The 11,306-nt window shown below is 46.5% G+C and overlaps 1 protein-coding gene across 1 annotated transcript in view; it reads left to right on the top strand.

Annotated features, from left to right (window-relative positions):
• Lct (lactase) overlaps positions 1-11,306 on the top strand; it is a 44,257-nt gene continuing 32,951 nt past the window's right edge. The window contains exons 1-2 of the mRNA XM_021175421.2: positions 1-646; positions 9,504-9,583. Coding sequence (XP_021031080.1) covers positions 1-646; positions 9,504-9,583 — 726 coding nt within the window. The remainder of the gene's footprint in view (positions 647-9,503; positions 9,584-11,306) is intronic.

Below are 11,306 nucleotides of genomic sequence, written 5' to 3'. Positions count from 1 at the left end.
ATGGAGCTGCCTTGGACAGCACTCTTCCTCAGTACCATCCTCCTGGGTCTTTCATGCCAGGGGAATGACTGGGAATCTGACAGAAATTTTATTTCAGCTGCTGGTCCTCTAACAAATGACTTAGTGCGTAATCTGAACCATCCGCTGGGAAAGCAGGGCTCTGATTTGGTAGCTGGTGATACCGACATCTATGTCTGCCAGCAGCCACTGCCCTCCTTCTTGCCTCAGTACTTCAGCAGTCTTCGGGCCAGCCAGGTTACCCATTACAAAGTACTTCTGGCATGGGCACAACTTCTCCCAACAGGAAGCTCCAAGAATCCAGACCAGGAAGTAGTGCAGTGCTACCGACATCTCCTCCAGTCCCTGAAGGATGCCCAGCTTCAGCCCATGGTGGTCCTGTTCCACCAGATGCCACCCACCAGCACCATCCAGAGAGACGGGGGCTATGCTGACCTCTTTGCTGACTATGCTGCATTGGCTTTTCAGTCCTTTGGGGACCTTGTTGAGATCTGGTTCACCTTCAGTGACTTGGAGAAAGTGATCATGGATCTTCCCCACCAGCATTTGAAAGCTTCTGGTCTCCAAACCCTCAGCAATGCCCACAGGAAAGCCTTTGACGTTTACCACAGGAAGTACTCTTCTCAGGGTGAGTACACACTGACAAGGTGATGTTCCCTCCCAACTGTGCGCTTCCAGGAGATCGCCACCCCCACCCCCCACCAGATCTAAGCACTGCTGAGAATGTATAATGTGAACATTTCCAAAGGGGACACAAATGTGTCCTGCATTTGTCTGAAACATCTTTTCTCTTCCTTTGAGATAATATCTCTTGTAGCCTAGGCTGGCTCACTGTGTGGCCAAGAGATAACTTTGAACCTCTTCTCTTCCTTCCTTCATCTGAGATGACAAGCATATTCCACCACATCCAGTTTTATTCAGTGCTGGGCTAAAACCCAGGCTTGTGCATGTCAGGCAACCACTAAGTCATATCCTAAGTGCACGTGAATTATCTATGTGTGTGTATGTGTGTGTATGTGTGTGTGGTTTTATTTCATGTATATGGGTGTTTTGTCTGCATGTATATCTGAGCACCATAAGGGTGACTGTGCCCTTGGATCCCCTGGAACTGGAGTTACAAAGGGTTGTGAACTGCCATGTGGGTGTTAGGAATCAGACCTGAGTCCTCTGGAAGAACTGCCAGTGCTCTTAAGTGCTGAGGGTCTCTTCAGTCTCTTGAAAACTATCTTCTAAAACCCTTCCTGAGGGTCAAGTCTATGCAACTGTCTTTTTGTATCCTTTGAAGGGAAGGTTATAAGTCACAATTCTTCCCACAGTCTTCACCATTAACAAACTGTGTTGCAGTGAGTATCCCTATGGATAAATTCTTGCCCACTCACTGACAAAATCTTTTTGGTAGGGCCTTCACATTAAAATTAACCAGGTGTGGTGGTGCACGCCTATAAATCGAAAGACTGAACAGGACAATTAGAACTTCAAAGTCAGCCTGGTGTGCAAATCTCTACGAGTTCAAGACCAGCCATGACCGAATAGTGAGATTCCCCATCCCTGCCCTGCAGAGAGAGAGAGAGAGAGAGAGAGAGAGAGAGAGAGAGAGAGAGAGAGAGAGAGAGAGAGAGAGAGAGAGAGAGAGAGAGAGAGAGAGAGAGAGAGAGAGAGAGAGAGAGAGAAAGAGAAGCAGTATGTTAAAATAGTGCTATTTACACACATAGCTCTAATGTTGTCATTCTGTCCTGTTCTGCCAATTTTTGGGGGGGGGGGGGTTGTTTTGTTTTGTTTTTCGAGACAGGGTTTCTCTGTATAGCCCTGGCTGTCCTGGAACTGTAGATCAGGCTGGCCTCGAACTCAGAAATTCGCCTGACTCTGCCTCCCAAGTGCTGGGATTAAAGGGGTACATCACCACCGCCTGGCTTTGTTCTGCCAATTTTAAATGATAAAAGTTTTGTTATAAATAGTGTGAATATAAAGAAGCTAACTTTTAGCTCGTCATCGTGCCCAAGACTTTAATCCCAGTACTTGGAGGCAGAGGCAGGAGGATCTCTGAGTTCAAGGCCAACCTGGTCTACAGAGTGAGTTCCAGAGCAGCCAGAACTTCACGTAGTGAGACCTTGTCTTCAAAAACAAACAAACAACAATAAAGAAGTTTAAATTTTTGTGTTAAAAATTTAAAAAGTAACCGAGTGTGGTGGTGCACACCTTTAATTGCAACACTCAGGAGGCAGAGGCAGACGGTTCTTCTCTATAAGTACGTGGCCAGCCTGGTCTACAGAGTGAATTCCAGGACATCCAGGCCTATTACACAGAGAAACCCTGTATTTAAAAACAGAACAAAACAAAACAAAACAAAAAAAACAACAAACCCAAACTAACAAACAAAAGTTTAAAACTAAAACATAGAAGCCCTTTTTAAAAAAAGACTGTGTCCCTTGATGGACCTAGAACTCACTATGTGAACCAGGCTGGCCAACTAGCAGAAATCCTGCCTCTGCTTTCTGAGTTCTGGAATTAAAGGTGTGTACTACCATGCCTGGCCTGAAATCTTTCCTCATAAAGGAACTCAATAGTAAGACGGAAGTCAATAGCAAGACAAAATATAATTCAATTTTTATTGAAAAACTTTTCATACAATATATTCTGATCACAGTTTACCTCTTACCCAGCACCTTCCCACCTACATACTTACCCAATTCCATACCCTTTCTCTCTCCCTCTCTCTAAATAAGGGATAGACACATACAACAAACCCTACAGAAACAAAAACAAACAAACAAAAAACCAAAAGACCAATAAGACAAAAAAAAAAAATGTTCAGAGTGCTATGAGACAGAAAGTTTACAAAGTATCACTGAGTTCGTTTTGTGTAAGCCTGCTCCCAAATGGGGCCTGTTCTGAAGTGTGGTTAGTATACCCAGTGAGAAACCATTGGAGAAAAGTGCTTTCCTTTGTAAGCAGGAACCAGTTGCAGATAGGTTCTTGGTTAGGCATGGGACCTCCTGTCTACTAATCCCCTCTGTGTTGGGAGCCTGGCCCCGTCAGACTTGAGCCTTCGAAGGCCCTGTGTGAGTGCAGCAGTCCTGTTGTGTCTGCAAAGCACTGGTTCTTGGGAGTCATCCTTCACCTTTGCCTCTTACTCGGTCTTTCTACCTCCTCTTCCACCCAGAGCCCTGAGCCCTGAGGGGTGTAATTCTGTTTGAATTGACACAGTGGGGGCTAGAGAGACGTCTTGACAGTTAGAGCACTTGCTATTCTTCCAAAGGACCCAAACTTGGCTCCTGGTGCCCACATCTGTCAGCTCACAACTGCTTGTGATTTCAGTTCCAGAGGATCCAACTCCCTCTCTGGCCTCCCAGTGCACTGGTACACAGATGGCACGGCAAACAGTGAAGCACATACACACAGGAATGAAAAGACACCTTTTTAAATGAGCAAAATTGTTCAGCTGGTAAAAGTGCTTTGCTAGCACGCCCAACAGCCTGGAACTCACAGGGGAAGGAAAGAACCACCGGTTCCCCAGATTGTCCTCTGACCCCTACACATATGCCCTTGCATATGCACTCCTAAACTCATCTCACATACATGATGATAATACATACATACATACATACATACATACATACATACATGATAGATAGACAGATAGATACTTAAATTTTTATATGAGCAATGTGACTGGGGATATAGCTAGTTGGAAGAGTGCTTGCCAAGTATGCAGGAAGGCCTGGTTTCATCCCCTGCATTGCACAAGCGACACTGTATAAGGCATAGTGACACAGGCCTTAACCCAAGCACTGAAGAGGTGGGAGCAGGCTGACTAGAAGTTCAGGGTCATCTTGGGAGCACATGAGATGCAGACTCATAAACTAATTACTTAACTAATTAAAACGACTTAAGTAAAATGAGTGCTGAGACTAATTAAGTCAGTAGAGCACTTATTTAGCCTGCACAGAGCCCTGGGCTACATTCCCAGCACAGCATAGCTCAAGAGATGGAGGCAAGAAAGAGGAATGAGAACTTAAGGCTATCCTCAGTGACATAGCAAGTTCAAGGTCAACCTGGGTTACAAGAAACAAGGAAAAAAAGGTAAGAAGAAGAAAAGATTTTTTTTTTTTCAAGACAGTGTCTCACAATGTAGCTCTTACTGTTTTCTGACCTCACTATGTAGACCAAGCTGGTCTTGAACTCACAGAAATCCTGCCTCTCAAGTGCTGGGATTAAAGGTATGTGTCAGCCGGGCGTGGTGGCGCACGCCTTTAATCCCAGCACTCGGGAGGCAGAGGCAGGCGGATTTCTGAGTTCGAGGCCAGCCTGGTCTACAAAGTGAGTCCAGGACAGCCAGAGCTATACAGAGAAACCCTGTCTCGAAAAACCAAAAAAAAAAAAAAAGGTATGTGTCACTACACCCAGCCAGAAAGAGGTGGGGGTGGGGAAGATAAACAAATGCATAACAACAGGAAGCAGAGAGTTGGATGTGGTGACAGGTTTGTATATTTGAGGCCAGCCAGGGATACATAGTAAGACCTTATCTTAAATCCTACCATCCAAAAATGGGCTAAGGACTTCTCCGGCACTGGCAAAACAACAAAACATGTAAAACCTCAGTTACCATTAGAGAAATGTAAACCAAAACCTCCATGGGTGTCTGCTTCAGACCCTTTAGGGTGGCTCTGAGTGAGAGAGACACTGACCTGGAGGAGACTGCAGACTTGGGCATTCCCACAGGGACTGACCCCAGGGCCTCACACAAGCTGGACAAGTACCACACCACTGAGCTGCAGCCCTGGCCCCAGGGTTCATAAGCTTGGAGTACCAACTGTCTCTGGGAGGCAGTCTTCATTGTGATAAGATAAAGCTGTCCCTGTTCAGTGTCAAGGGGCACACACACAGCTCCTGGGAAGCACCCCAAACAACACTAACAAGCAGCCCCCCCACACACACACACCACACACACACCACACACACATACACACACACATGCACACAGCAAACAACAACCAAAGGATAGAGTTCATGCTGGCAGCGCATGATTAAGTTGTCCATGTTGAAAGGTTGAATGAGGACTGGCTAGGAAGGCACCGTCCCATCCATGTGTGCTGATGCAAGCTTGATTTAAGTACAGGAATCTAAAGGTTGTGTGGAATGTGGCCCCATCGGGCCAGTCACTCAATAACCAGGGACAGCTTTATCTTATCACAATGAAGACTGCCTCCCAGAGACAGTTGGTACTCCAAGCTTATGAACCCTGGGGCCAGGGCTGCAGCTCAGTGGTGTGGTACTTGTCCAGCTTGTGTGAGGCCCTGGGGTCAGTCCCTCGTGCCACAGCAAGCAAAAGTGTTGTGCTCAGGAGCACCTGAACGCACTCGGACACTAGTTTTACTCAACTTCCTTTGGTTTCCAGACCACAGAGCTGAGCAACTTCCCTGTGTGGAGCCAATCAGTTTTAATCTTAATGCCTGGAAGAAACAAATGATACCGCATGCGCGCGCGCGTTTATGGTATATGTGTGTGAAAGTCAAAGGATGACATTCATTTAGGAGTCTGTGCTCTCCTTCCACTGTGAGTTCTGGGGCTGAATTTAGGTTTCCAGTGCACAGCAAGCCCTTTTACATACTAAGCCATCTCAACAGCTAAACACCTTGGTTTTTATGGTCTCTCACTGTCCTGGAACTCACTAAATAGACTATGCTGGCAAGCCAGGGTCTACCAGCCTCTGCCTTCCCAGTGCTGGGATTACATATGTATACTACTACCCGTGGTTTATTTATGTGGATTATGGTGCCTGAACTCAAGTCCTGTCTTAGTTCGGGTTTGTATTGCTGTGACAAAACACCACAACCAAAAAGCAAGTTATGGAGAAAAGGGTTTATTTGGCTTACACATCCACATTGCTGTTCATCATTGAAGGAAGTCAGGACAGGAACTCAAACAGATCAGGCTCCTAGAGGCAGGAGCTGATGCAGAGGCCATGAAGGGGTGCTGCTTACTGGCTTGCTTCCTTTCCATGGCTATAAAGTCTGCCCTACCCAGGGATGGCACCCCCTACAATGGGCTGAGCCCTCCTCCATTGATCACTAATTGAGAAAATGCCCTACAGCTGGATCTTATGGAGGCATTTTCTCAACTGAGGCTCCTTTCTCCCCAGTGACTCTAGCTTGTGTCAAGTGATAGAAAACCAGCCAGTACCAGTCCTCGTGCTTGTGAGGCAGTCACTTCACCAACTGAGCCACATTCCCAGCTCCAGTGCTTCAGTGCTTCCTTCTCAAGGAATGTATAATGTGTGGGGTGTGTGAACACGCCAGTTAGACAGTAAGGCAGCGCACCCGAGAAACCCAACCCCTCTGCATTAGTGTCTCTCAGAGCCATCTAAGGACCACAGGGTCAGAATTACACAGATAGATAGCTTGTGTTAACGTTTATGTTCCTGGCTCAGGATGTAGCTGAATCAGTAGAGTGTTTGCCTGGTATTCAGAAGGCCCTACTTCAATCCCCAGGACTGCATAAACCAGGCCTCGTAGTGCATACCTATAATTTCAGCTTGGGAGGTGAAGGTGGGAGAATCAGAAGTTCAGGGCCATCCTTGTCTATTTGGAGAGCTTGAGGCCAGCCTGGGTCACATGAGACTCTGTTGGGGACTGGGGATAGTGGAGAGATGACTCTTGATTGGCTGAGAGTGCTTGCTGCTCTTCCAGAGTAGCAGAGTTTGATTCCCAGCACTCATATCAAGTGGCTCAGGCAGGACCACCTGTAATTCCAGCTCCAGGGGATTCTACACTTTCTTCTGGCTTCTGCAGACATCTGTATTTGAATTGCATATACTCATATGGGCACGGAAATATACACATAAATAAAAACCAGCATATATTTTTTTAAAGGGGTATGTGTTCTTGGGCCCATCCATCTCTTGACTCTACATCTGAAGATGGGTCTTCAACATTGGCTTTACTTTTCTTTTTTGGTTTTTCAAGACAGGGTTTCTCTGTGTAGCCCTGACTGTCCTGGAACTCACTCTGTAGATCCGGCTGGCCTCAAACTCAGAGATCTGCCTGCTTCTCCTGCCTTTTGAGTGCTGGAATTAAGTGGTGTGCACCATCATCCCCTAGACCCCTCATATCCCTACAGGCACACACACACACACACACACACACACACACACATACCTGGTGCTTTCATTTTCTTAAATTTCTACAGGAGTTGTGGGATACACAAAGCTTGAGAACCATGGCCATGCTCTTTGAGATAAAATCTAACAAGTCACATACATTAGATTTTCCTATGTTTCCCCTCAAGTCACAGCAGCTGCAATGAGGGCAAAGAAACAGCAGTTTCCTGGAAACGCCCTGCCTTCAGGTTTGGATTGGTTTAGTTTGGTTTGGTTTGGTTTTAGGTAGTCCCGATTGGCCAGGAGTAGAGTTGGGGATATAGTCAAGATGACCTTGAACTTCTGATCTTTCCTTTCTCTACTTCTCAAGCGCTGGGGTCACAGGCATGTGCCACCACACCTGGGTTATACAGTCACTGGGCCTGGCATGATAGCTCACTACAAAGCCCAGAGCACTGTGCCTTTAAATAGAATTAAAAGGGTTCTCTTGTCACCTTAGGATAATTCTTTTTATTCCTAATCTTCCAAGTGCTCTGTATGGCAGTCCTTATTCATACAAAACAGCCTTTAGTCAGGCATGGTTTAGTCAGCACAAGAGTTTAGTCCAAGCACTTAGGAGGCAGAGGCAAGAAAACCTCTGCAAGCCTACTTTACAAATTGTGTTCCAGGACAGTCAGAGTCACACAGTAAGACTCCTTCCTTCTCACTGGTAAGTGGATATTAGCACAAAAAAAAAAAAAAAAAAAAAACAAGATACAGTCCACAGAATTCAAAAAGCTTGACAAGCTGAAGTGCCCAAGTGAGGACGCCTCAGTCCCACTTGGGAGAGAGAAGAAAGCAATCATAAGTGGGGAAGGAGGGAGGGACTTGGGAGGGAAAGTGGATGGGGTGGGAGGACAGTGGTGGGGGGACCTGATCTGGTATTGGGGGAGGGAAAAGGACTGAAGCTCTGAGGGCCAGCAGAAAGAATATAAACAGGCAACCTCAGGAAATAGGAGGTTGGGGGGACCACCCCAGAGTGCACCAGAGACCTGGGAGGTGAGAGACTCCCAGGACTCATAGTGAGGGACCTTTGATGAAATGCCCAATAGTGGGGAGAGGGAACTTATAGAGCCCACCTCCAGCAGGAAGACAGGACATCAAGTGAGGGATGGGATTGCCATCCCACAGTCACACCTCTGACCCATAATTGTTTCTGTCTGAAAGAATTACAGGGATGGAAATGGAGAGGAGCCTGAGGAAAAGAAGGTCCAGCAACAGGCCCAAAGAGGGATCCAGCTCAAGGGGAGGTCTCAAGGCCTGACACTATTACTGAGGCTATGGAGCACTCAATAAAAGGGATCATGACTGCCCTCCGGAAGACCCAGCAAGCAGCTGAAAGAGTCAGATGCAGATATTTTCACCCAACCAATGGACAGAAGCAGCTGACCCCATTGTTGAATTAGGGAAGGCTGAAAGAAGCTGAGGGGCAATCCTGTAGGAGGACCAGCAGTCTCAATTAATTTGAACCCCGAGATCTTTCATTTTTGTTTTTTGGGTTTGTTTGTTTGTTTGTTTTGTTTTGTTTCTGAGACAGGGTTTCTCTGTGTAGCCCTGGCTGTCCTGGAACTCACTCTGTAGACCAGGCTGGCCTCGAACTCAGAAATCGGCCTGCCTCTGCCTCCTGAGTGCTGGGGTTAAAGGCATGTGCCACCATGCCCAGCTCCCCGAGATCTTTCAAACACTGAACCACCAAACAGACAGCATACACCAGCTGATATGAGACCCCTAACACACATACAGTAGAGGACTTCCGGGTCTGTGTTCATTCAGAGATGATGCACCTAATCCTCAAGAGACTGGAGGCCCCAGGGAGTTTAGAGATCAGATGGGGTAGAAGCTGGGGGCATCCATGTGGAGACGGGGTGTGGTGGGGAGGAGGCATGGGATGTGGAACAGTTGGAGGGTGGGAGGGGAGGGGTGGGAATGGAATATGGAGTGAAAAAAAATGAATTACAAATAAAATTAAATTTAAAAAAGAAATTAAAAAAAAAAAGAACAAGGCCGGGCGTGGAGGCGCATGCCTTTAATCCCAGCACTTGGGAGGCAGAGGCAGGTGGATTTATGAGTTCGAGGCCAGCCTGGTCTACAGAGTGAGTTCCAGGACAGCCAGGGCTATACGGAGAAACCCTGTCTCGAAAAAACAAACAAACAAACAAACAAACAAAACAAAACAAAACAAAACAAAACAAAACAAAAAATAAGAACAAAATAGTCTCTTAAAGAGACATTGTGGGTTTTGGCCACTTTGTTTTCTAAAGTGTGTCAGTCCCCTAGAGACAAGCCACAGTAGAAATCTCTTCAAAAAACCTCAGCCCTCCCTCAGCCTCATGCTTCTGTCTGGTTCCAGGAGGAAAGCTGTCTGTGGTCCTGAAGGCTGAAGACATCTCCAAGCTTCTGCTAGACCCAGCCTTGGTGGCTCTCGTCAAGGTAGGCGCAGCACCTGAAATGCCTAGGGAGAATTGCAGTTGTATTCATTTATTTTGAGATAAAGTCTCTGTATGAAGAACACAACGGAAGGCTGCTCAAGGGCAATGAGACAGGTTTATTTCTGAGGAAATCCGAGACGGGCTGTCATCAGAGAAGACAAGACAGTGGACTTCTATCACCAGCAACAGGGAGGTGGCTTAGTCAAGGGGCTGAGCTTGAGTCTGGCCAGGTTTATTAACTGCTAATCTAGGCTGTACAGGAATGGTGCTTGTATGGACACTGACTTAGGGAAACTGTTAGTCACAGCAGTGGGGCAGGGGTGGCGGGTGCCTTGGCTGTAACTAACCACAGGAGGGGTGCAATTAGGCCAGAATTGGGGTGCCTCCAAGGTAAGGTGGTCAAGCTCTTTTTCTCTCAGTTATGTAGACCAGGTGGCCTCAAACTCAGAGACCCACCTGCCTCTGGTTCCCAAGGTGCTAGGACGAAAGGTGTGCACCACCTTGCCTGGCTAAAGTGTGATTTTTAATTGTTGGGGGGTTTTTTGTTTTTGTTTTTGTTTATTGTTTGTTTGTTTGTTTTCGAGACAGGGTTTCTCTGTATAGCCCAGGCTGTCCTGGAACTCACTTTGTAGACCAGGCTGGCCTCGAACTCAGAAATCCGCCTGCCTCTGCCTCCTGAGTGCTGGGATTAAAGGCGTGCGCCACCATGCCCGGCTGTGATTTTTAATTGTTAAAACTGAAATTTTTCATTTGCTTCTTTGCATTTTTTTTTAATTTTAAAACTTGTGAGATAGTGTTCCATGTCTCTGAGAACTCAGCAGTAGATTATCTTGGACTTCTGACTTCCCCCTTACCCCCCACCCCTGCCTGCCTCCACCTCCTGAGTGCTACATTCTGATTACAGGCATGTGACACACACCTGATTTGTGCAGTGCTGTGATAGTTGACAACGCTGGGCAAGCACCCCGCCAACAACCCTGCTACAAACCCAGCCCTGGTTTGATATCTTCATAAATTCTTCCAAGCAGTGTCCAGTCCCAAGGTTCACAGCTACCTTAAAAAGGAACTATGTGCTTTTGCCCTAGCTCCCCACATCTGTCCTGTTCAGCTTGGCTCCATCAAGAAGCCAAAGTCCGACCTGCACGGTGTCACATGCCTGTCATTCCAGCACTCAACAGGCAGAAGCAGGTGGGTCTCTAAATAGTCTGAGGCCAGCCTGATCTACATACTGAGCTGAAGGCCAACCAGGTATACATAATGCGCGTCTCAAAGAAAACCAAACAAATATTCTCCTGATACCCACGTGGTGGAAGGAGAGAGTTGACTCCCTGTAACTTGTCCTCTCACCTGGCATGTGTATTGTGGCTTACACGTGCCCACACACAGAGAAAAACTCATTCAGGTGTACTAATTTTTAAAAATATACTTCTTAGTAATCAGTAATACACTTCTTAGTAATATAAATCAGTACCCATCTGATTTATATTCTCTATGCCTTTTAAACTATAGCATATTTTTGGATTGGTTTGGTTTTGAAACAGGGTCTCCCTGTGTAGCCCAGGCTGAACTTGGCCTGTTGATCATTTAGCTTCCATTTTCTGAGCTCTGGGGTTTATATGCCTGGCCTTACTATATTTTGTTTTATTTTGAGACGGGGTCTCACTAACATCTTATAGCCCAAGATGGTCTCAAATTTGCTCAATCTTCTTGCCTTAGCCTCTGAG

This window comes from Mus caroli, unplaced genomic scaffold (genome assembly GCF_978045245.1).
Source record: "Mus caroli unplaced genomic scaffold, Mus_caroli_1 scaffold_1, whole genome shotgun sequence".
In the NCBI taxonomy this organism is placed as follows: Eukaryota; Metazoa; Chordata; class Mammalia; order Rodentia; family Muridae; genus Mus; species Mus caroli.
Note: the sequence above shows the minus strand (reverse complement) of the source record. Positions and strands in the feature narration are given on the sequence as shown.